This window comes from Salvelinus alpinus, chromosome 3, assembly GCF_045679555.1.
Source record: "Salvelinus alpinus chromosome 3, SLU_Salpinus.1, whole genome shotgun sequence".
NCBI lineage: Eukaryota > Metazoa > Chordata > Actinopteri > Salmoniformes > Salmonidae > Salvelinus > Salvelinus alpinus.
In genome coordinates, this window is record NC_092088.1 from 49,909,778 (window position 1) to 49,937,008 (window position 27,231).

The window sequence follows — 27,231 nt, forward strand, 5'->3', positions numbered from 1 at the left end:
TTATGTAAATTAGCCAATCAGAAGCTTCTAAAGCCATGACATCATGTTCTGGAATTTTCCAAGCTGTTGAAAGGCACAGTCAACTTAGTGTATGTAAACTTATGCCCCACTGGAATTGTGATACGGTGATTTATAAGTGAAATAATCTGTCTGTTAACAATTGTTGGAAAAATTACTTGTGTCTTGCACAAAGTAGATGTCCTTAACCGACTTGCCAAAACTATAGTTTGTTAACAATACATTTGTGGAGTGGTTGAAAAACTAGTTTTAATGACTCCAACCTAAGTGTACTGTACGTAAACCTGAATTGGGTACTGTCATATCTAACTGACATGAAACAGTCCACCTACAGTATTTCAGTGATTAATTTTCTCCCCCTCATGCTTTAATCTGTGGAAAACCGTAGGGCAGCTGCCTTGGGACACTTCTTTACTTAATATGTACCAATGACCTTCCTTATGCCTTATCTGAAACTCAAGCTACTATATTTGCAGATGATAATACAATTTATACAGCAAGACAATCGGTTCAACAGGTACAGCAAGCTCTACAAGTAGATTTGGAAAATATCAGGGAGTGGGTTTGCCGGAACCAACTTAATTTAAACACCAAGAAAACCAAAGTTATGTTGGTCTGTTCCACCAGGAAAATGCCAGCACAGGATGGGATACAATTTAGTATGGGGAAGTACAAATTGAGGAAGTGGCAGAAACCAAACTACTGGGGTTGCAGCTAGACAATCAGTGCAGCTAGACAATCAGTGGAGGCTACTGAGGGGAGGACAGCACATAATATTGGCTGAAATGGAGTCAATGGAATGGTATCAACCACATGGAAACCACTTGCTTGATACCATTCCATTTACTCCATTCCTGACATTATTATGAGCCATCCTCTCATCAGCAGCCTCCACTGAACTATATGTATAGCTAGCAACATGTAGATGACCAACTAACGTAAACTAACTCACTTTTGTACATCGCGCTGGTCCGTACAATTAATCTTATTTTAGCGCCCAAAAAACGTAATACTTCCAGATCAATTGTAATATCAATACCATTGTAAAGCAACATTTCTCCCCTTTCCAACAAAATCAATGACGATCCCTTCATGATGCCCATCTCTGCATGATTCAAGAAGGCAATGAGCTTTGTCGGGTCTTTTTAAAAATGGCGGGTGGGAAGCTAAACCTATTGCGTGATAGTGAGAAGGAGAGATGTCGTGTGGGGAAACATTTTTTTTCACTTGATCTGTCCAACTTATCACCTTATCGCCTCGAAAATGTAAATAAAACACTATAATAGTTTATATAATGTGTCATTACATACCTATTTGAAGGTTTGTTTCGAATTTGAATCGGGTTTTTAGGGCGGTGCTAAAGTGATCTTCAGAAGTAAACAGCGGCTTTTGAAAGTCATGATAGCTTGCAGTGATGACACAAAAAATTACTAGGTTTCCCCCCTTACCCTGTCCCTGTCCCTTTCTTGTTTTTAAACGGTAAGAGAAGTGCTACACCTGGTGGAGAGAGGCTGTAACTCAGAATTAGTTGCTTTATGCGTGCTGTACGTTACTCCATGACACGTCACGATGTAACGTACAGCGTCGGAGGGGTCAGTTTTTTCAACTTTTTTCCAATACTATAAAACCATTACCATGTCAATCAACTCTTGAATAGAAACGTAGTTCACACCCCAGATTTTGATGTCAACACAGTTGCTACAGTCCCATTAGTTTTCTTTGCAGCCTCGTTTGAATGTCGCGGTTGCACACATCTGTACGGAATGGGGTTAGCATACGTTAGCTAGATTAAAAATGGTTGTACATAGCTAAATCCATCCAGTTATCTAATAGAAGATAACTGCTTAATGTTACCCTGAATGTCTCTGAATGTTGCGCCTCTTGTCAAGATCAGTGGTTCCTTCATAGTACTTCGCCTGGTTGGAAAGATAAAATAAAATCTCCTTGAGGGATACCATTGAAGTGCAAGCTACATACAAACACAAAGCTACAATAACAGTTACAATAGCTAGCTAAAGTTAGCTAAATAAAACTGTCTGGCTAGCCAGCTACTGTAGCTGGCTAGCTGAATAGGCAGGCTGAGGTAAATAAGTACAGTAGCTAGCAATGTCAGTCCAAAAAGAGCTTAAATAATTTCTTCCTATTTAACAATATTTTCTTATATAAAGACAAATATATGGTAAAGAAAGTGTGTTCTCTTTCCAGTCTTTTCAGTCCTCTGAAGCAGCAGGTAGTCAGCAGGTTGTCCTTGGAGAGCAATTCTGAGGTAATAATTTTGTGCGGACTGAGTGAGCACTTATGAGGTGATATAGAGCTAGACCTGCCCGTGTCCTCCTTCCTTTTTACGAGGTAAAATAGAGCCAAGCAACCAGCATAGCAACAGACACTTTGTTTCCTTACGTAATCCGGTCAGAATTTTGCAAGCAACAGCCCTAGCAATAGAAGCTAGAGCTCATCGAATCCCATTGTGATGCAGTGGGGGACACTTTTTGGCAGAGGGACACTTTGATTGATCAGGTTTAACTTATAGCTAGATACCTCAATATGACAGACATATAACTGTGACCGCTTATGTCGCTTATGGCCAGGGCTGGCACTGCACACACTTGAATATGACCATATACACCTTACAGTAGGTTATTTACTCCAATAACTGGTATCTATGAGTGCAAAGCTGATGGATAGGTTTGTTGAGCAGAAACACAAAAACACCATAACACTACGAATCAGGTTTGAAGAGTTAGCGAGGTAACATTGGTCAACTCTGAATTCAACTCGCGATAACCGGCTCCAGGGCATGCTAACTCGGGGCTAACTGAGTTGTCCCAGCCGCGAGTTGAGTACTAATGAAATCAGATTCCCTCCCTCGCAAATATTGTCATCATCCCCGCAATTTGAGGAAGAAGACAGATTAAATATCTGATAAATCAAATGTATTTTTTTGTTTGCAAAAAAATGACAATGTTAAAATACCTATCACATTACACATTTAATAAACTGAATAACAAAGCACACCAAAGAGGGCATTAACGATAAGTAATAAAATAAATACGCCACTTCTATGAGCCTATTTCACACCATTTACATAAACATGTAAATGTGACACTGACTCGCCCATTGATTGATGTTTCAGCATTGTCTCAATGAACAGTTAGCCACGTGCGAAATGCATGCTCAGTTACAAGCCTGTTAGAGTTAGCAGCAGACAGACAAGCAATATCCACCGTCTATTACGGATGAAGCCTGAGCTGGAATGTGAAGCTAACTGAAGCTGGCTAGCTTTAGAAAACCCTGAGTAGATCTAGCTTGCATCGTAGTATACCCCTCAGGTCACATTCTCCCTCACCAGGCCTTGGTAAATATTTTAAACCATTTATACCCATCCTCAGTTAAGATGAATAATTTATCTGCCAGCTTCAATTAAATTTTTTGGGGCCCTGAGTTGACTATTTATTATTTAAAGCAGTTATTATTGTGTAATTATGTTTGCTGATGCTTGTGTCTCAGCTGGGATATTGTGCACAATGTGAGAAGATGTTCCAAAATGTGTGAAGACAAGGGTTGCTCAGAGCAGTTTGTAAAATATCATATTTTGAAGCTCTCTTTTCCTCGCATGCAGACTGTATATTGAGGGGTATACACTGCATTCAGAAAGTGTTCAGACCCCTTCCCCTTTTCCACATTTCGTTATGTTACAGCCTAATTCTAAAATGGATTAAATAAAAAATCATCCTCATCAATCTACACACAATACACCATAACGGCATAGCGAAAACATTTTTTTTTTTATGTTTGCAAATGTATTACAAACAAAAAACAGAAATACGTTATTTACATAAGCATTCAGATCCTTGGCTATGAGACTCGATATTGAGCTCAGGTGCATCCTGTTTCTATTGATTGTCCTTGAGATGTTTCTACAACTTGATTGAAGTCCACCTGTGGTAAATTAAATTGATAGGACATGATTTGGAAAGGCACACACCTGTCAATATAAGGTTCCACAGTTGACAGTCCATGTCAGAGCAAACACCAAGCCATGAGGTCGAAGGAATTCAAATCAAATCAAATCAAATCAAATCAAATTTTATTAGTCACATACACATGGTTAGCAGATGTTAATGCGAGTGTAGCGAAATGCTTGTGCTTCTAGTTCCGACAATGCAGTAATAACCAACAAGTAATCTAACCTAACAATTCCACAACTACTACCTTACACACACACACAAGTGTAAAGGGATAAAGAATATGTACATAAAGATATATGAATGAGTGGTGGTACAGAACGGCATGGCAGATGCAGTAGATGGTATAGAGTACGGTATATACATATGAGATGAGTACTGTAGGGTATGTAAACATAAAGTGGCATAGTTTAAAGTGGCTAGTGGTACATGTATTACATAAAGATGGCAAGATGCAGTAGATGATATAGAGTACAGTATATACATATGAGATGGGTAATGTAGGGTATGTAAACATTATATTAAGTGGCATTGTTTAAAGTGGCTAGTGGTACATTTTTACATAATTTCCATCAATTCCCATTTTTAAAGTGGCTGGAGTTGAGTCAGTATGTTGGCAGCGGCCGCTAAATGTTAGTGGTGGCTGTTTAACAGTCTGATGGCCTTGAGATAGAAGCTGTTTTTCAGTCTCTCGGTCCCTGCTTTGATGCACCTGTACTGACCTCGCCTTCTGGATGATAGCGGGGTGAACAGGCAGTGGCTTGGGTGGTTGTTGTCCTTGATGATCTTTATGGCCTTCCTGTGACATCGGGTGGTGTAGGTGTCCTGGAGGGCAGGTAGTTTGCCCCCGGTGATGCGTTCTGCAGACCTCACTACCCTCTGGAGAGCCTTACGGTTGTGGGCGGAGCAGTTGCCGTACCAGGCGGTGATACAGCCCGACAGGATGCTCTCGATTGTGCATCTGTAGAAGTTTGTGAGTGCTTTTGGTGACAAGCCGAATTTCTTCAGCCTCCTGAGGTTGAAGAGGCGCTGCTGCGCCTTCTTCACAACGCTGTCTGTGTGGGTGGACCAATTCAGTTTGTCCGTGATGTGTACACCGAGGAACTTAAAACTTTCCACCTTCTCCACTACTGACCCGTCGATGTGGATAGGGGGGTGCTCCCTCTGCTGTTTCCTGAAGTCCACAATCATCTCCTTTGTTTTGTTGACGTTGAGTGTGAGGTTATTTTCCTGACACCACACTCCGAGGGCCCTCACCTCCTCCCTGTAGGCCGTCTCGTCGTTGTTGGTAATCAAGCCTACCACTGTAGTGTCATCCGCAAACTTGATGATTGAGTTGGAGGCGTGCATGGCCACGCAGTCGTGGGTGAACAGGGAGTACAGGAGAGGGCTCAGAACGCACCCTTGTGGGGCCCCAGTGTTGAGGATCAGCGGGGTGGAGATGTTGTTACCTACCCTCACCACCTGGGGGCGGCCCGTCAGGAAGTCCAGGACCCAGTTGCACAGGGCGGGGTCGAGACCCAGGGTCTCGAGCTTGATGACGAGTTTGGAGGGTACTATGGTGTTAAATGCTGAGCTGTAATCGATGAACAGCATTCTCACATGGGTATTCCTCTTGTCCAGATGGGTTAGGGCAGTGTGCAGTGTGGTTGCGATTGCGTCGTCTGTGGACCTATTGGGTCGGTAAGCAAATTGGAGTGGGTCTAGGGTGTCAGGTAGGGTGGAGGTGATATGGTCCTTGACTAGTCTCTCAAAGCACTTCATGATGACGGAAGTGAGTGCTACGGGGCGGTAGTCGTTTAGCTCAGTTACCTTAGCTTTCTTGGGAACAGGAACAATGGTGGCCCTCTTGAAGCATGTGGGAACAGCAGACTGGGATAAGGATTGATTGAATATGTCCGTAAACACACCAGCCAGCTGGTCTGCGCATGCTCTGAGGACGCGGCTGGGAATGCCGTCTGGGCCTGCAGCCTTGCGAGGGTTAACACGTTTAAATGTTTTACTCACCTCGGCTGCAGTGAAGGAGAGCCCGCAGGTTTTGGTAGGGGGCCGTGTCAGTGGCACTGTATTGTCCTCAAAGCGGGCAAAAAAGTTGTTTAGCCTGTCTGGGAGCAAGACATCCTGGTCCGCGACGGGGCTGGTTTTCTTTTTGTAATCCGTGATTGACTGTAGACCCTGCCACATACCTCTTGTGTCTGAGCTGTTGAATTGCGACTCGATTTTGTCTCTGTACTGGGACTTAGCCTGTTTGATTGCCTTGCGGAGAGAATAGCTACACTGTTTGTATTCGGTCATGCTTCCGGTCACCTTGCCCTGGTTAAAAGCAGTGGTTCGCGCTTTCAGTTTCACGCGAATGCTGCCGTCAATCCACGGTTTCTGGTTTGGGAATGTTTTAATCGTTGCTGTGGGTACGACATCGTCAATGCACTTCCTAATGAACTCGCTCACCGAATCAGCATATTCGTCAATATTGTTGTTGGACGCGATGCGGAACATATTCCAATCCGCGTGATCGAAGCAGTCTTGAAGCGTGGATTCAGATTGGTCGGACCAGCGTTGAACAGACCTGAGCGCGGGAGCTTGTTGTTTGAGTTTCTGTTTGTAGGCTGGAATCAACAAAATGGAGTCGTGGTCAGCTTTTCCGAAAGGGGGGCGGGGGAGGGCCTTATATGCGTCGCGGAAATTAGTATAACAATGATCTAGGGTTTTTCCAGCCCTGGTAGCACAATCGATATGCTGATAGAATTTAGGGAGTTTTGTTTTTTAGATTAGCCTTGTTAAAATCCCCAGCTACGATGAATGCAGCCTCAGGGTGTGTGGTTTCCAGTTTACAAAGAGTCAGATAAAGTTCGTTCAGGGCCATCGATGTGTCTGCTTGGGGGGGAATATATACGGCTGTGATTATGATTGAAGAGAATTCCCTTGGTAGATAATGCGGTCGACATTTGATTGTGAGGAGTTCTAGATCAGGTGAACAGAATGACTTGAGTTCCTGTGTGTTGTTATGATGATCACACCACTTCTCGTTAATCATAAGGCATACCCCCCCGCCCCTCTTCTTACCGGAAAGATGTTTGTTTCTGTCGGCGCGATGCATGAAGAAACCAGCTGGCTGCACCGACTCCGTTAGCGTCCCTTGAGTTAGCCATGTTTCCGTGAAGCAGAGCACGTTGCAATCCCTGATGTCTCTCTGGAATGCTCCCCGTGCTCGGATTTCATCAACCTTATTGTCAAGAGACTGGACATTGGCGAGTAGTATGCTAGGGAGTGGAGCGCGATGTGCCCGTCTCCGAAGCCTGACCACGAGACCGCCTCGTTTGCCCCTTTTTCGGCGTCGCACAGGGTCGCCGGCTGGGATCAGATCCATTGTATTGGGTGGAAGGCAAAACACTGGATCCGTTTCGGGAAAGTCATATTCCTGGTAGGAACGATGATGAGTTGACGTTAATCGTATATTCAGTAGTTCCTCCCGACTGTATGTAATGAAACCTAAGATTACCTGGGGTACCGATGTAAGAAATAACACATAAAAAAACAAAATACTGCATATTTTCCAAGGAACGCGAAGCGAGGTGGCCATCTCTTTTCGGCGCCGGAAACAAGATTCTCTGGTCTGATGAAACCAAGATTGAAAACTTTGGCCAGAATGCGGAGCGTCACGTCTGGAGGAAACCATGCACCGCTCATCACCTGGCCAATACTATCCCTATGGTGAAGCATGGTGATGTAAGGCTTCGGGTAATTGACGCTAGATGCAGTATTACAAAAAAAAAAAGGTTTTCAGAATTTCAATGACACAAGCTAAGGCAGTACAGTAGACCTGAGCTCATTTCCCAGTCTCATAGCAAAGTGTCTGAATATTTATGTAAATTGTGTATTTCAGTGAAGGGGTCTGAATACTTTCTGAATGCGCTGTATATACCATTTAGATACAAGTAAACCAACTAATAGGCTAATATATACTAGGGCCTATTTCAAGAACAATTTTCAACCTGTTCGAAACGTTCACTTATCACAATGAATGGCTTTTTTTTTTTTTGATGGAACTCACAAACACATCACTGTGGGAAGTCTTTAGCACTGGGCACCAGGGACTGCAATGAGTATTTATTTTGTCTGACTGCAGGAGAGGAGGGGTAAGCTTTTTTCTAAGCCCTGGCAATCCTGTGAATCCATACTGTACAATACAGAGGGAGGCTACTTTACTTTACTGGCCCATTGTAGCAGACCTTAAGCAGCAGGCCTAAGGGAAAGATGCTTATGCTGATCTTCCCCCAGCATTTACCCTGAGCTGAGAGCTGAGGGTTGAGAGCTGTGAGCTGGGAATGTATCCTTTAAATCACAGAACACCAAGTCTTGCCATTCCTCACTTTGTCATTTTGATGATCACAGCTTCTCTATTAGCTGTTCTCTCTTTCTCTCTCTCAGGTGTGTTTCTCTCAGTTCACTCTTTCATCTTGTTTCCTCCACCTTCTTGGCTCTTCCTTTTCTCTCTCTCATGCCTGACTCATTTTCTCCTTTATACCTTTCTACTTCCCTTTTCTCTCTCGCCTAAGCGGATGCAGTTGCAGTGTTATAGCTTATTAAAAATGCATTAATCATGTATTACCCTTACATCAAGCTGAAACCATTGTGAAACCTTGCTTAATTACACACGTTTGTTTCCACGCACAGTGCTCGAAGCAACTTATTAATATGGTAATTTTGTTTTGACAGTATATTCCAGACACGATGTACTTTGAGCAAATTACAAAAACGTTCATTGGAACACACTTGTTCTAAGCAAGAGGATAATGTTGTCTATGTCTACGTGCTTATAATAGCCCCATTCCAAACTTCAGCCAAATACATAAGCTCTTTGAGACCAACCCATGCCCATAGCCTATGATTTGTTTTTTAGTTAGTTCAGTCCTTTGCTCAGTTTTAAGATAATTGTCACTAGATGGGCATTCTAGAATGGGCATTGTCTGTTATCAGCAACCTCACATGAGCAAGACCATGGGTGGTTTGTTCTTTTGTTCTATTTGTTCTATCAAGGGTTAGGGATAGGGTTAAGAGATCCGTTGTTCCTTCTTTGATGCGGCTGTTCTAAGAGGGACTTTTAAGATTGCAGACCTATCTTTCTCTTCAGTTGATGACACTGACTATCTCCTGTGATATTAACATGCAGCCCAGCGGGCCACTGAACAGCACCCCACCACAGCATATTATTGAGCCAGCTTCTTAGAAACGCTGTTAGCATAGCAAACCAAGACAGCTAGTGATGTCTGTATCCAGTATTACTACAGGAAAACACATTGTCAATCAACCAACTCTGCCAGCTGCACTGGTAATGAGAGAATTAGCAGCACTGTATCAACAGTTAGGATGGAAACATTTGTTTGCTACTTCACAAATGCAGCAGCAACTCACTGTTCAAATGTGACTATACAAACAGGCTTTGCTATTGTGAAATTTAGAGATAAAGTACAGCTGATTTTGTATTAATACCCTTGAGAAAGTGTTTCCTTGATAGTACAGTATTCCTGCTCAATAATCTGTCTTCCTACACTTGAACAAGGCTTAAGAGATCATTTCGGCAATATCTCAATCCAGTAACACAGAAAGTCTTGGTCCTGTTATGTTTATAGACCATACTGTAGCTGTTGTATATTTTCTGTGGTTCCGTTGCCACAATGTGATAAGTGATTCAGTACTTTCCATGGTGCTGCTAATGGCCTTTGCCTGAAATAAAGGACTGTCTAGGGGCCTGTACCACTATCATACTTTAGCTCGTCTAGACATTTAGCAACTCATTTAAGAGTTATAAATTACCTGTGAATAGAAATGTTATCTTTTGTAAGGCCTTAATAACTGTTGCTCAAAATTTAAAAGGAATTACCAAAGAAAAATGTTCAGTTGATTTGTTTACACTGCTTAGAGAGATGATCTGCATCAGTATTGCATATCAGTTCAAGAACATACAGATAATTAGTTTGATCCCTGCATAAGACTGATGTCTCTGGATTTGATATGCATACTGTAATGTGCTCACCCACACACATAAAAGCTTACTCAATCTCTGTCCTTACTCAATCTCTGTCTTACACTCCAGCCTCCAAACACTAATTTTCTTTCTAAAACAGACATATGCAGTACACATGTGTGGGTATACACAGAAGGCTACACATGCACAAGCACACACACATACACAGCAGGCTACACACACACACACACACACACACACACACACACACACACACACACACACACACACACACACACACACACACGCACAGTTGTGGAAAAAGTACTCAATTGTCATACTTGAGTAAAAGTATAGATACCTTAATAGAAAGTTACTCAAGTAAAAGTGAAAGTCTGCCAGTAAAATACTGCTTGAGTAAAAGTCTAAAAGTATTTGGTTTTAAATATACTTAAGTACCAAAATTAAATGTAATTGCTAAAATATACTTAAGTATCAAAAGTAAACGTAAACGTATTGTTAGTTTATGGTTAAATCTTGGAACATTGTTATACTAGAGACATGATTCATCAGGAGTAATACTATATTATATGAGGAGTGATAGAAACTGGTTTTACATCAGAAGTTAATGGTTATCTGTAGGAGCCAGATGGCTTTGGAATGTATTGAGTAGAGGGGAAGGCAGTCACAGGATTGCTATAGGTGATATGGGTGGAGAGCTTTGGATTAGGCATCAAGGGGGTTGAGGTCAAGTCGGATCACCTCAAGGGAGAAGGAACAGTTTATTACCTCATCACTTTGTCTTCCTGTCGAACCGTAAAAGATGTAAGGGTTGGAGAGAAGGAGGAGTGCATCTAAATTGGAGTATATATGCTTGTGTGAAAACATTTTTGTCTAATGCAGCTGTATTGATCCTCTGGGAAGAATTAAACTTGGTTAAGCTGTCATAGTGTCCGTTGCGTGTTTTACTCTGAGAATTAGAACCTAACAGTATAAATCACTTAATTCCTTTTATTAAGCAAAGCAGACGGCACCATTTTCTTGTTTTTAAAATTTACGAATAGCCAGGTTCACACTCCAACACTCAGAGATTATTTACAAAAGATGCATTTGTGTTTAATTAGTCAGCCAGGCCAGAGGCAGTAGGGATGACCACGTGTTCTCTTGATAAGTTCGAAAATTTGACTATTTTCCTCTTCTGCTAAGCATTCAAAATGTAACGAGTACTTTTGGTTTTCAGGGAAAATGTATGTAGTAAAAATTACAATATTGTCTTTAGGAATGTAGTGAAGGAAAAGTAAAAGTTCTCAAAAATATAAATAGTAAAGAAAAGTACAGATACCCCAAAAATCTACTTAAGTAGTACTTTACACCACTGCAAACAAAAACACACATAGTAGGCTACACACACATTCACAGTAAAGGATAATCCATGTCCATAGATAATGTATGACTTTATTTGTACCTGGAGACTTGAAAGGCTGGCCTCAGCCTTGAACTCAGCATAGTTAGGTCTGACATTTACCTCTCCCTGCAAAGCAGACAGGCATCATGTCAGTCATATACAGGTGCTAAGTAGCAGAGGTCGCTCATATCACGCTGTCCTCAGAAGTTCAATGTTACCACAGACAAACCTTTAGAAAAACCTTTGTATGTTTCTGTACTTAGCATTTAGACTCTGGCGCTAGCCAACTATAATATCTTTCAATATTATCCGTGTGTAAATGCGTGCATGGTAGATAATTATGTCATCAGCCACAGAGGACGGCACCTGTCTGTCTACAAGGCACCGCAGGCAGGTTAGGACAAAAAGCCCTGTCTGTCCTATAGCACAGCTAGTCAAAGTATCCCTACATTTGACAGAGGCCTCCCCATATGTGTTAAATTATCCAGTGAAATATCTGTGATGTGACGTGGTGTTGTGTGGGACAACATACTTTAGGTAACTGCCCAGTGTTTCCAGATTTCTATGAAGTGTGACTTAAAATTAATTACAATATAAGTTAAATAGTTTTCCTTCTAATTAAAAAAAAATGTAATAAGTACAGTATGTTAAAAAGTAGCTTTGGTGTGAGCGTATACCGGTCATTAAAAATATTAATGCGAGTAGACTGCTGATTGGCCTGTTCATCCTACTCAGAATGATGACATCATCCTCTATGAGGAAATAGCAACGTTTACATTTACATTACATTTAAGTCATTTAGCAGACGCTCTTATCCAGAGCGACTTACAAATTGGTGCATTCACCTTATGATATCCAGTGGAACAACCACTTTACAATAGTGCATCTAACTCTTTTAAGGGGGGGGGGGTTAGAAGGATTACTTTATCCTATCCTAGGTATTCCTTAAAGAGGTGGGGTTTCAGGTGTCTCCGGAAGGTGGTGATTGACTCCGCTGACCTGGCGTCGTGAGGGAGTTTGTTCCACCATTGGGGTGCCAGAGCAGCGAACAGTTTTGACTGGGCTGAGCGGGAACTGTACTTCCTCAGAGGTAGGGAGGCGAGCAGGCCAGAGGTGGATGAACGCAGTGCCCTTGTTTGGGTGTAGGGCCTGATCAGAGCCTGAAGGTACGGAGGTGCCGTTCCCCTCACAGCTCCGTAGGCAAGCACCATGGTCTTGTAGCGGATGCGAGCTTCAACTGTAAGCCAGTGGAGAGAGCGGAGGAGCGGGGTGACGTGAGAGAACTTGGGAAAGTTGAACACCAGACGGGCTGCGGCGTTCTGGATGAGTTGTAGGGGTTTAATGGCACAGGCAGGGAGCCCAGCCAACAGCGAGTTGCAGTAATCCAGACGGGAGATGACAAGTGCCTGGATTAGGACCTGCGCCGCTTCCTGCGTGAGGCAGGGTCGTACTCTGCGAATGTTGTAGAGCATGAACCTACAGGAACGGGTCACCGCCTTGATGTTAGTTGAGAACGACAGGGTGTTGTCCAGGATCACGCCAAGGTTCTTAGCACTCTGGGAGGAGGACACAATGGAGTTGTCAACCGTGATGGCGAGATCATGGAACGGGCAGTCCTTCCCCGGGAGGAAGAGCAGCTCCGTCTTGCCGAGGTTCAGCTTGAGGTGGTGATCCGTCATCCACACTGATATGTCTGCCAGACATGCAGAGATGCGATTCACCACCTGGTTATCAGAGGGGGGAAAGGAGAAGATTAATTGTGTGTCGTCCGCATAGCAATGATAGGAGAGACCATGTGAGGATATGACAGAGCCAAGTGACTTGGTGTATAGCGAGAATAGGAGAGGGCCTAGAACAGAGCCCTGGGGGACACCAGTGGTGAGAGCACGTGGTGCGGAGACAGATTCTCGCCACGCCACCTGGTAGGAGCGACCTGTCAGGTAGGACGCAATCCAAGCGTGGGCCGCGCCGGAGATGCCCAGCTCGGAGAGGGTGGAGAGGAGGATCTGATGGTTCACAGTATCAAAGGCAGCCGATAGGTCTAGAAGGATGAGAGCAGAGGAGAGAGAGTTAGCTTTAGCAGTGCGGAGCGCCTCCGTGACACAGAGAAGAGCAGTCTCAGTTGAATGACTAGTCTTGAAACCTGACTGATTTGGATCAAGAAGGTCATTCTGAGAGAGATAGCAGGAGAGCTGGCCAAGGACGGCACGTTCAAGAGTTTTGGAGAGAAAAGAAAGAAGGGATACTGGTCTGTAGTTGTTGACATCGGAGGGATCGAGTGGAGGTTTTTTCAGAAGGGGTGCAACTCTCGCTCTCTTGAAGACGGAAGGGACGTAGCCAGCGGTCAAGGATGAGTTGATGAGCGAGGTGAGGTAAGGGAGAAGGTCTCCGGAAATGGTCTGGAGAAGAGAGGAGGGGATAGGGTCAAGCGGGCAGGTTGTTGGGCGGCCGGCCGTCACAAGACGCGAGATTTCATCTGGAGAGAGAGGGGAGAAAGAGGTCAAAGTACAGGGTAGGGCAGTGTGAGCAGAACCAGCGGTGTCGTTTGACTTAGCAAACGAGGATCGGATGTCGTCGACCTTCTTTTCAAAATGGTTGACGAAGTCATCAGCAGAGAGGGAGGAGGGGGGAGGAGGGGGAGGAGGATTCAGGAGGGAGGAGAAGGTGGCAAAGAGCTTCCTAGGGTTAGAGGCAGATGCTTGGAATTTAGAGTGGTAGAAATTGGCTTTAGCAGCAGAGACAGAAGAGGAGAATGTAGAGAGGAGGGAGTGAAAGGATGCCAGGTCCGCAGGGAGGCGAGTTTTCCTCCATTTCCGCTTGGCTGCCCGGAGCCCTGTTCTAGCAACCATGTCTGTTTGAGATACAAGTTTGAGGTGGGATTTTTTAAGTGTTTTTTCTCAAATGTCTGCTTTGGCCACAAATATAAGTATAGGACTCAACAACATGATTTGGGTATGAGCTAACAAAATAGGAACTTTTAAAAGTGAGACTTCCACTGGAGACTTACTTTGAGATGGGACAGTCTGGCATTCAGTGCAGAATGGGGTGGCAGGTAGCCTAGAGGTTAGTGAGACGGGCCAGTAACTGAAAGGTTGCTAGTTCAAATCCCCGAGCTGCCAAGGTAAAAACTATGTTGTTCTGCATGTGATTAAGGTACTTAACCCACTGTTCAGGTCCTGAGCTAAAGGCAATTAGCCAAGTCACAGAAAAACAGCCAAAGAGAGGAGTCACAAAAAGCGGAAATATAGATAAAATCAATCACTAACCTTTGATGTTCTTCATCAGATGAACCTCATAGGACTTCATGTTACACAATACATGTATGTTTTGTTCGGTAAAGATCATATTTATATCCAAAAATCTCGCCAAATAAATGGACATTTTGGATATATATCGACGGAATTAATCGAACAAAAGGACCATTTGTGATGTTTATGGGACATATTGGAGTGCCAACAGAAGAAGCTCGTCAAAGGAAAGGCATGAATTATATCTTTATTTCTGCATTTTGTGTCGCGCCGGGAGGGTTGAAATATGATGGTCTGTGATTGTTAGATAATAGCATTATTTGCTTTCGCTGTAAAGCATTTTTGAAATCTGACACGGTGGCTGGATTCACAACAAGTGTAGCTTTAATTTGGTATATTGAATGTGTGATTTCATGAAAGTTGAATTTTTATAGTAATTTATTTGAATTTGGCGCTCTGCATTTCCACTGGATATTGGCCAGGTGAGACGCTACCGTCCCACATATCCCAGAGACGTTAATGCAACCGCTGTGTCAGATTTCAAAAAAACTTTACGGATAAAGCACACCATGCAATAATCTGAGTACGGCGCTCAGACGACAAATCAAGCCAAACAGATATCCGCCATATTGTGCAGTCAACAGAAGTCAGAAATAGCATTATAAATATTCACTTACCATTGATGATCTTCATCAGAATGCACTCCCAGGAATCCCAGTTCCACAATAAATGTTTGTTTTGTTCGATAATGTCCATCATTTATGTCCAAATAGCTCCTTTTGTTAGCGCGTTTGGTAAACAAATCCATACTCATGAAGCGCGTTCACTAGGAGCAGACGAAAAGTCCAAAAGTTCTGTTACAGTCCGTAGAAACATGTCAAACGAAGTATAGAATCAATCTTTACGATGTTTTTAACATAAATCTTCAATAATGTTCCAACCGGAGAATTCCTTTGTCTTCAGAAATGCAATGGAACTCAAGCTAACTCTCACATGGTCAGCTCGCGGCACTCTGGGAGAGACCTTACTCAATCCACTCTCATTCGGCCCCCCTTCACAGTTGAAGCATCAAACCCGGTTCTAAAGACTGTTGACATCTAGTGGAAGCCTTAGGAAGTGCAACATGACCAATATCCCACTGTATCTTCAATAGGGAATGAGTTGAAAAACTACCAACCTCAGGTTTTTGCCTGCCATATGAGTCAGACATCATTCAAACAGTTTTAGAAACTTCAGAGTGTTTTCTATCCAAATGTACTAATAATATGCATATATTAGCAACTGGGACTGAGTAGCAGGCAGTTTACTCTGGGCACCTCTGGTCACCTTATTCATCCAAGCTACTCAATACTGCTCCCAGCCATAATAATTTATGCGAAAGAATTTAAACAGATCTACTTTCGTATCGAATGGTTTATCTGTACATGTAGGTACTAAAGAGAGGCCCTTAGATAAGACTGAGATCTGTGTTCCTGGTCTCCTCTTCGACCGCTTGCCTCTCCTACATCATTTATTTTCTTTCGTGGAGCCTTGTGTTGCTTCCGGGCTAAAAAAAACTGACTGTTTGCCATGGTAGCTGGAGTCACTGTCTGTAGGGAATTCGCTCTCGGTGGATGCCTCTGTGTCCAAGTTTCCATGTCCTCCCGCTGCTGCTTATCTGTGTCTCCCGATCAGTGGTGCGTCCCTATGTCGGCCTCTCCGTTCTCCTGTCCTTGGGCCTTCCCATGCGTACACCTGGTTAAGCTGGTAGTCCTCTGTGTCATGCTGATATTTCTTGATCTTTGTTGCTTGTAGAAAGTCTCTGTATTTCCCAATGGACTGGTTGATCGTGTCGTCTATGGCTGTAAAATAGGGGCCTAGATTCTCCTTCATTATAACCTCATGTTCGCTAATCTTAACTTCAACTTCTTTTACTTCCTTCGACACATGTTCAACGATTAATAAAATGAAATCTAATAAACATTTGTTGAGTATTTCACCCCATTGTTACCTACCCTTTCCACCTGGGGGCGGCCCGGGTGTAGTCTGGGTGTAGTCTGAAGCCGGTGACTGATGGGGTGAACTGCTCAATATTATCGGATGAATCCCGGAACATATTCCAGTCTGTGCTAGCGAAAAGTTCTGTAGCTTAGAATCCGCTTCATCTGACCACTTCTGTATTGAGCGTGTCACTGGTACTTCTTATTTTAGTTTTTTCTTGTAAGCAGGGATCAGGAGGATAGAGTTTTATGGTCAGATTTGCCTAAGGGAGGGTGAGGGAGAGTCTTGTATGTGTTTCTGTGTGTGGTGTAAAGTTGTGTGGTGTAAAGGTGATCTTTACACCTACCTTTTGTTTCCTCTAGTTGCACAGGTGACATGCTGGTAAAAATTAGGTAAAGTTTATTTCAGTTTCCCTGCATTTAACTAGTTACAGATATGCTAACCTAGCCCAACCATTGCCTTGCTACTTTTCCAGGGGCACTTATATTTGTTTTTATTCTAACAAGTCCCAGAGCCATTACCACACAGCAGCACCTCATTATCTCCAATAACATTTAAATGGCTTGTCATTTAGTCTATGTTGGTCTTTGCCAAGTCTGTCTCAGGTATCGCTGTTAAACGATCTAAAAAGAGCACACTTAAATCGGATTGATTCATAAGTGAGCATAAAGCGGAGGGTCTCTAATTATAGCAAAAGGGTGTGAAAGGCTTAGACAGCAAGAGCCCAGTTGTGAATTGGTACTGTAATTTATTCACCCATGCTTGCTTACTGATGTGATACTGGAAGTTGCTCAATGTCAGAACCCCAATGTTCACTATGTTATGTCCATGCTTTGCATGAGTACACAGGAAGTTACAGTATGTTGCCTCACTGGAAATGTTTACAGATTTCTGTACCTGCTGTATTGAAATGACCCTTGATATTCTGTCTCTAAAGATGTTATTGCCTCAGATATACACAGACACGTCTAAGGCACCTGATATTCACTTTTAGAATCCATGCATTTGGAAAGTATTCAGACTTTTTCCACATTTTGTCACATTACAGCCTTATTCTATGTTTAGTTGAGCAACCACTGTACAGAAAATAAGGCACTTACTTTGATAGGAACGCACACAAGTCAAAGTTATTATTTGAAAGGAAAACAACAATGAAGGCAATTCTTGGACCAGCCAGAAAATATGCCAGGGAGGAAAAGTTTGTGCAAGACCGCGCAAATGTCTGCATACTTGATCTGCGGAAACACTGGTGAATTGCTTTGGCTCTCATCAAAGAAAGGAAGTTTGTCCGGCTCAGTAAAGCCTCAAACCATAAATTGTCCTCAGCAGTGAAATGGGCTACTTCTATGTGAATGGATGAGGAGGGAGAACACACCTCAATTCAAACTGTTGTTAGAAAATAAAATGTAGAAAATAATTAGAATTTGACAAGTTGAAACATAGCCTGTAGATAATCGGTTTGAGGGCAGCGCGGGTTAACTGTTGCATAGGAATCACATTTTGCAACAGTGAGTGCATTCTGACATCACACCGTTAGAGATATTAAGAACTCACATATGAAAAGGTTAATCCAGAGATTCTTTTTTTGTTTTTAATGAACCCATCCACCACCCTTCGTCTTCTGAGGAAACATATATTTTCTGCTACATACTGTATACATACATTTTCCATATACATTTTATATGCATATTTTATATACATGGTACTTTATATACAGAAATCACATAACAATAATACATTGCCAAACATAAACTCTTTAATCCCAGCCCTCAGCCACTCTCAGCCCACCCCATGTACAGTATCACCATAGACCACCCTTGTTTGGTTTCGAGGGTGGTCTAAGATTGCAGAGATTCTTAGCTTTGCCTCCATTCGGCAGTCTCATCCAGAGCATCATGGCATTGTAGCTCTTTATGATAGCCACATTAGCACCTAATTAGCATTTCATTTTGGGGGGGTAAATACAGGCAAATATATTGATAAAAGTCAACTTGTCCAAGAGAGATTTACATGGGTATCAAAACAACACGCCAGGGTAAGCCTACACAACCCCTATTTTAAGTGTTTTTAAAAGATGTCAACATTTTTACTTGAAGACACAGACTTAATGTGCACTGGAACTTGTCAAGTTAAAATAAAATGTGAATTGCTATTGTAGAAACTTTTAAAAGTGTGAATATGGTTTTGTTTTTTTGCAAGTTTTGTATGTGCCATATTCAACAGTGTGTCTGCTAAATGTGGTGGGAAGGAGCATACTGTCAGATTTATTATATTTTCTTTTCACAATAGTTTTTTTCAGTGGTAAAGTGTCCAGGGATATTTAGTCATGTCCGCTCCATCTCTGTCTTTGTTTTTGTCTTTCTCTGCAGGCTTGCTCCTGTCAGTGAGCTGTCCCCAGTAGGCAGACCGGTGGGCAGCATCCTGGCAGCCGCCATCAACCAGACCATCTTCTACTCCATCATGGGCGGAAACGAAGGTGGTAAGTGCAGACATTACCCACAAGTGCCATAGATAGAAGAAACACTCACCAAAATAGGAAAACGTCACATTTCTGTCTATTAAATTATTGCAATAACATACAATCTATTGAATAATGTACAAAACATTCTACAAAAATTGGATGCACTTTACTTGTGTTTAAAAATAACTATATTTTACTAGGCCTACTTGGCCTTTCAATGTCTGAGTGCTGAGAAGGCCTGAAAAGCACAATTGCATCCAGGGAAATCAAGAGTGGAGACGTGCAAATGATTAGCTCCAGTCTAAACATCAAAGGAGGGATGTACAGGGGAGAGATGAGCGGCTGCCAATTATGAAGGCTAGTGATTTCTACTCTCCTGAAGTAGCAGCCATAAAGAGTGCTTCTCAGGGAAGGGAGAACAGGTGGCTGAGACCACAGTGGAAGTTTTCTTTTATCACATTCTATTTCCATGTCTGTGAAGTCAAATCAAATCACATTTATTTATATAGCCCTTCTTACATCAGCTGATATCTCAAAGTGCTGTACAGAAACCCAGCCTAAAACCCCAAACAGCAAGCAATGCTGTGATGCACAGTCTACTCCTGATTAATGCATTGACTTGGGAATGTGCCAAATGCGTGCTTTAACCTTGAGCATCTGGAACTAATTAAATGTAACTCTTAAACAGAGTGTGCACCTAGAGTATTAACAGCTGGGTGCAAAAAGTATTTTTTTAAACAATAGGTTATAATTTTTGTGGTTGGCCTTTGGCACACAAACAGACAAAATATTATTTGTTTTACCTCTCAGATGTTAAGTCCCCTATAAGGGGTGCTTTGAGTGGTCCTGGACTTATCCAACTGACATTTTGGTGTACAAAGTGCTCTGTGAAATTCGTAGAGTCCTGTGCCTTATAGTGCCAGAAAACCCAATCGGTCTGCTGTCCGTTACCACTCTGTCAGTGCAGCTGACTTGAACTGTCAGGTTTCAGACCCCACATTTGCAAAGAGAGTGATGTGTCACATTTTCTGACCTACCCAGAAAAATCGTCAATTTGCTCATCCTCTGAGTGATGGAGCCCAGCCTGGTAAACATGTGTCAGTCTAGCAAATCCAACAGTTGTGGTTTCATCTCACTGTGATATTCTCAGCCGGATTTAAGTCTCTCAACATGAAAAAATACTACAGAATTTCATATAATTGAAACAAGACCACATATTTTGGTCACAGAATAATAAAATCACTGTGCTTGAAATCTAATCAAATAATCAATATTAGTCACATAGGTGCCCTTCTTTGAGAGGGATTGGAAAATGTCCCTGGTCTTTGTGGTTGAATCTGTGTTTGAAATTCACTGCTCGACTGAGGGACCTTACAGCTAATTGTATGTGTGGGGTATAGAGATGAGGTAGTCATTCAAAAATCATGTTAAACACTATTATTGGACACAGTGAGTCCATGTATTGACCACATGTTTACTAATATTGTAGAACTTTGTTCTAAAGCTGTATCTGTACCCATTGGATGCAGTGATCACAATATAGTGGCCTTATCTAGGAAAGCCAAAATACCAGAAACTGGTTTAAAACTGGTTTAAAAGATCATCCAAAATATGTTGCTGTGACTCTCATATGGATGATGTTAAAAATATTTGTTGGTCTGATGTGATTAATAATGAGCATCCAGACGCTGCCCTTGATGAATTTATTAAATTGCATTTTCCAATTAATGATAAACATGCACCTGTTAAGGCTCCATGGATTGATGAGGAATTGAGAAACTGTGTCTTTGAAAGAGATGGGCAAAACGAGTGGCTAATAAGTCTGGCTGCACATCTGACTGGCTGATTTACTACAAATTGAGAAATTATGTTACTAAACTCATCAAAAAGAATTAGAAACTTTATTATGAAGCCTAGATCAATGATATAAAGAATGATGGAAAAAAAACTTTCAACTTTTAAAAAACTTTACTTCAAATTAAATTATCGTCAGAAAGACAAATTCAACTCCATGTTTCAGTGAATAAGATGGCTTATTTATCAGAAATCCATTTGATTTTGCCAATTATTTTAATGATTTCTTCTTTGGTAAAGTGGGCAAACTTATACAGGAAATGCCAACAATGAACAGTAAGCCATTGTACTCATGTATAAAATAAATAATTATGAAAGATAAGTACTGCAAGTTTGAATTTTGTTAAGTTAGTTTGGGAGAGGTGGAAAAATTATTGTTATTGATCAATAATGACTGTAAGGGGTGCGTACTGGCGGCAGGGAAGTCAGGCGCAGGAGAGCAAAAACTGGGTTACAACGGAGCAGTTTAATACATAAAACTGCCGGCATCCAGAAACAAACAATAATGGGTACAAAACCCGCGCACACCATATAATTGTGCACATGCACTTACAATAAACAATTCCGGACAAGACATGGGGGAACAGAGGGTTAAATACACAACATGTAATGAATGGGATTGGAACCAGGTGTGTAGGAAGACAAGACAAAACAAATGGAAAATTAAAAGTGAATCGATGATAGCTAGAAGACCGGCGACGCCGAACGCCGTCCGGAAAAGGAGAGGACACGACTTTGGCGGAAGTCGTGACAATGACAAACCTACTGGCATAGACAATGATTATTGTCCAGTCATATGGTCAAGTGTTGCAAAGAAAGACCTAGTTAATAAATCAAATCAAAACCATGCAACTTATTATGTGACTTGTTCAGCAAATTTTTACTCTTGAATGTACAAGTCAGAAGTTTTCATACACTTAGGTTGGAGTCATTTAAACTCGTTTTTCAACCACTCCATACATTTCTTGTCAACAAACTATAGTTTTGGCAAGTCGGTTAGGACATCTACTTAGTATTTGGTAGCATTGCCTTTAAATTGTTTAACTTTTTTATGGAGCAGTGGCTTCTTCCTTGCTGAGCGGGCTTTCAGGTTATGTTGATATAGGACTCGTTTTACTATGGGTATAGATACTTTTGTACCTGTTTCCTCCACCATCTTCACATGGTCCTTTGCTGTTGTTCTGGGGTTGATTTGCACTTTTCACACCAAAGTACGTTCATCTCTATGAGACAGAACGCGTCTCCTTTCTGAGCAGTATGACGCCTGCGTGGTCCCATGGTGTTTATACTTGCGTACTATTGTTTGTACAGATGGTACCTTAAGGCATTTGGAAATTGCTCCCAAGGATGAACCAGACTTGTGGAGGTCTACAATTTCTTATGAGGTCTTGGCTGATTTCTTTTGATTTTCCCATGATGTCAAGAAAAGAGGCACTAAGTTTGAAGGTAGGCCTTGAAATACATCCACAGGTACACCTCCAATTGACTCAAATGCTGTCAATTAGCCTATCAGAAGCTTCTAAAGCCATGACATAATTTTCTGGAATTTTCCAAGCTGTTGAAAGGCACAGTCAAATTAGTGTATGTAAACTTCTGACCCACTGGAGTTATGATACAGTGAATTATAAGTGAAACAATCTGTCTCTAAATAATTGTTGGAAAAATGATGGTGCTCCCTCTGCTGTTTCCTGAAGTCCACAATCATCTCCTTTGTTTTGTTGACGTTGAGTGTGAGGTTATTTTCCTGACACCACACTCCGAGGGCCCTCACCTCCTCCCTGTAGGCCGTCTCGTCGTTGTTGGTAATCAAGCCTACCACTGTAGTGTCGTCCGCAAACTTGATGATTGAGTTGGAGGCGTGCATGGCCACGCAGTCGTGGGTGAACAGGGAGTACAGGAGAGGGCTCAGAACGCACCCTTGTGGGGCCCCGGTGTTGAGGATCAGCGGGGTGGAAATGTTGTTACCTACCCTCACCACCTGGGGGCGGCCCGTCAGGAAGTCCAGGACCCAGTTGCACAGGGCGGGGTCGAGACCCAGGGTCTCGAGCTTGATGACGAGTTTGGAGGGTACTATGGTGTTAAATGCTGAGCTGTAGTCGATGAACAGCATTCTCACATAGGTATTCCTCTTGTCCAGATGGGTTAGGGCAGTGTGCAGTGTGGTTGCGATTGCGTCGTCTGTGGACCTATTGGGTCGGTAAGCAAATTGGAGTGGGTCTAGGGTGTCAGGTAGGGTGGAGGTGATATGGTCCTTGACTAGTCTCTCAAAGCACTTCATGATGACGGAAGTGAGTGCTACGGGGCGGTAGTCGTTTAGCTCAGTTACCTTAGCTTTCTTGGGAACAGGAACAATGGTGGCCCTCTTGAAGCATGTGGGAACAGCAGACTGGGATAAGGATTGATTGTATATGTCCTTAAACACACCAGCCAGCTGGTCTGCGCATGCTCTGAGGACGCGGCTGGGAATGCCGTCTGGGCCTGCAGCCTTGCGAGGGTTAACACGTTTAAATGTTTTACTCACCTCGGCTGCAGTGAAGGAGAGCCCGCAGATTTTGGTAGCGGGCCATGTCAGTGGCACTGTATTGTCCTCAAAGCGAGCAAAAAAGTTATTTAGCCTGTCTGGGAGCAAGACATCCTGGTCCGCGACGGGGCTGGTTTTCTTTTTGTAATCCGTGATTGACTGTAGACCCTGCCACATACCTCTTGTGTCTGAGCTGTTGAATTGCGACTCTACTTTGTCTCTATACTGGGACTTAGCTTGTTTGATTGCATTGCGGAGAGAATAGCTACACTGTTTGTATTCGGTCATGTTTCCGGTCAGCTTGCCCTGGTTAAAAGCAGTGGTTCGCGCTTTCAGTTTCACGCGAATGCTGCCATCAATCCACGGTTTCTGGTTTGGGAATGTTTTAATCGTTGCTGTGGGTACAACATCGTCAATGCACTTTCTAATGAACTCGCTCACCGAATCAGCGTATTCGTCAATATTGTTGTTGGACGCAATGCGGAACATATCCCAATCCACGTGATCGAAGCAGTCTTGAAGCGTGGAATCAGATTGGTCGGACCAGCGTTGAACAGACCTGAGCGAGGGAGCTTGTTGTTTTAGTTTCTGTTTGTAGGCTGGAAGCAACAAAATGGAGTCGTGGTCAGCTTTTCCGAAAGGAGGGCGGGGGAGGGCCTTATATGCGTCGCGGAAGTTAGTATAACAATGATCCAAGGTTTTACCAGCCCTGGTAGCACAATCGATATGCTGATAGAATTTAGGGAGTTTTGTTTTCAGATTAGCCTTGTTAAAATCCCCAGCTACGATGAATGCAGCCTCAGGGTGTGTGGTTTCCAGTTTACAAAGAGTCAGATAAAGTTCGTTCAGGGCCATCGATGTGTCTGCTTGGGGGGGAATATATACGGCTGTGATTATAATCGAAGAGAATTCCCTTGGTAGATAATGCGGTCGACATTTGATTGTGAGGAATTCTAGATCAGGTGAACAGAATGACATGAGTTCCTGTATGTTGTTATGATCACACCACGTCTCGTTAATCATAAGGCATACACCCCCGCCCCTCTTCTTACCAGAAAGATGTTTGTTTCTGTCGGCGCGATGCGTGAAGAAACCAGCTGGCTGCACCAACTCCGTTAGCGTCTCTTGAGTGAGCCATGTTTCCGTGAAGCAGAGAACGTTACAATCTCTGATGTCACTCTGGAATGTTACCCTTGCTCGGATTTCATCAACCTTATTGTCAAGAGACTGGACATTGGCGAGTAGTATGCTAGGGAGTGGAGCGCGATGTGCACGTTTCCGAAGCCTGACCAGGAGACCGCTTCGTTTGCCCCTTTTACGGCGTCGCTTAGGGTCGCCGGCTGGGATCAGATCCATTGTATTGGGTGGAAGGCAAAACACTGGATCTGCTTCGGGAAAGTCATATTCCTGGTTGTAACGATGGTGACGTTGCTCTTATATTCAGTAGTTCCTCCCGACTGTATGTAATGAAACCTAAGATTACCTGGGGTACCAATGTAAGGAATAACACATAAAAAAACAAAATACTGCATATTTTCATAGGAACGCGAAGCGAGACGGCCATCTCGGTCGGCGCCGGCCTGTTTATGGTCCAATAACATATTTAAAATCATCCATCTACCTTGAGGATCTGTTTGGACAATTTGCACATTTGGATCAAAATTACTGTTAATATTAATATCATCACCCCTTTTGAATTTCTTTGCCGACGAGAGAAATATATTTTGTCCTCCCAGTCCTTTTTCCACAAAACTTCATCTAAAATTGTTAAATGAGTTTCCTGTTAACAATAGATATTGTATTCCTTCTCTTTTAGCCAGGTAAATACTGATCGTCTTTTCTTATTATCTGCTAAGCCATTACAAATTTAACTGGCTATACTTATTTCACCAATTACCATAATGAGAAACAAGTTTCAATTCTATTTATCATAATATATGTTTGTAAACTTGCCATTAAAAAGTAACATGATGATTGAGTGTCTATATAGCTGTACCATAATATTTGCATTGCTACTAATTAAACCTCCAATTGGTCCCCACTATTCCACCTGCTAAAACCCCTCCTCATCCCGAGTTGGGTTGTCATCCTAATGACTGTCAGACCACCCCCGACTCCCCGGATCCCATGGTCCCAGAGAGACCGGGACCCATCCTTCGAAAAGAGCACACAATGCCACCCACAGAACAGAAGCAGATCAACCGCCAAAAGCATTTCCATTTCCCTCGCCTCGATTTGTTTTAAATATAGCTATTAAAAAATATATATATATATTTAAAAATCCTGTTTATCTTAATTTCCTATAATTAGCTATTAATATTTGTAGTAATGTAGGCAGTTTATTGTTACTGCTTACCAGTATTGCCATTACAAACATTACATTTTGGCAAGCAATTATTATTTTAGCAAATAATAATTGTGATTCATCCTATGTTGTCCCTAACATATTTTACTCCCTCGCAACAGTTGTGATATATACACACACACACACACGCACACGCACACGCACACGCACGCACACACACACACACACTCATAAACACTCAACCCCTTTCCCCCACAAACAACCATAGACTCAGATGCTCAACAGTTGCACCATCCCAGAGCCCAACTCAAGAAAGGCCTTGTTCACGAAAGCATATACAATTGCAGCTGTATGAGAAGGCCTGCAAAACTGAGCAAAAATGGGCAGAAATGGGGAGATTTGATTAACAATTGTCACGTCCGAGGTGATGCAGATCAGATATAGCCCCTTCCTCTGAAACACCCACACATGGTCCCCTGTTGTGACCATATCCCAAGCATCTCCGTGCAGTCAGACCTTTGATGATTTTGTGCCACCAGGGCCACAATAATATGGCCCCTCTCTGAATGTCAGAGTGTGACCCCCTCCCCATGGGTTATTGCCGCTAGTGTTGCCAGCACTGCCCCTGCCTGGGTGGGGGCACCCCACCGGAATCCCCACCGGCTAGGTACAAGATCATCAAGGTTCTCATTAGCAGCTTTGAGAATTTCCTTGTATATTATGCTCTCCCATCAGGGGGTTATGGTTTTGTAGGACCAACCCTGCCAGGCAGGCTCAGAATCTTGAGGGGGCTGTGCTGCTCTAGAATGTCTCTGACCGCATTTTGGCTGCATACAGGCAGCTTACAGCAAGACCATAAAACAGATAGGGACTTCTCTTTGGTGTCTGGGTCGTTCATGTGGGTGTCTAGGGTATAGGGTTGTGGACCGTTCCATCAAGATAGGACCATAAATAAGTAAATTAGATGTATATATCCCACCCCCCCCCCATTATGATAGGACAATAAATACATACATTAGATGTATAATTTATTGTAAAATGCAGTTCCACCGTGATAGGACAATAAATAAACAAATTATATGTATAATTTATTATAAAATGCATATCCCTCACCTGCACAAAATTGAAAGCTCTCTCACAACCCCTGCTCACAGACATACATTGGTTCTGGGATATGCAACCAACTCCTTTCTCTCTCACTTAACGTCACTTTTTCCCAAACACCAAGAAACACACACCACACCTTCCATCACAATACATCCACACATACCCACATTCTTTGTACTGTGTTTTTATCTCCACTATGTTGAATTAGTACTTTTTGTTCCAATTAGTTATATTTGAAGAATGCTTTTCTTTCTATTTTTTCTATAATTAAAATCCCTACCATTGCTAGTATTGTGTGTTCCATTATTCGCCTCCTCTATGAGAACTTTGTACTTTTTAGAATAGGCATGGAGTAGTCTTTGTGTCTCTGAACATTTGGTTATCAATATACAGTTTATCGAC

General features: G+C 42.6%; 1 protein-coding gene across 2 annotated transcripts in view; it reads left to right on the plus strand.

Moving 5' to 3' along the window:
• The window catches only part of LOC139570882 (protocadherin-15-like), a 276,263-nt gene that overhangs the window by 198,192 nt on the left and 50,840 nt on the right, over window positions 1-27,231 (plus strand). For both annotated transcript variants that reach the window (XM_071393180.1, XM_071393179.1), the window contains one exon: window positions 18,951-19,060. In XM_071393180.1, coding sequence (XP_071249281.1) covers window positions 18,951-19,060 — 110 coding nt within the window. The remainder of the gene's footprint in view (window positions 1-18,950; window positions 19,061-27,231) is intronic.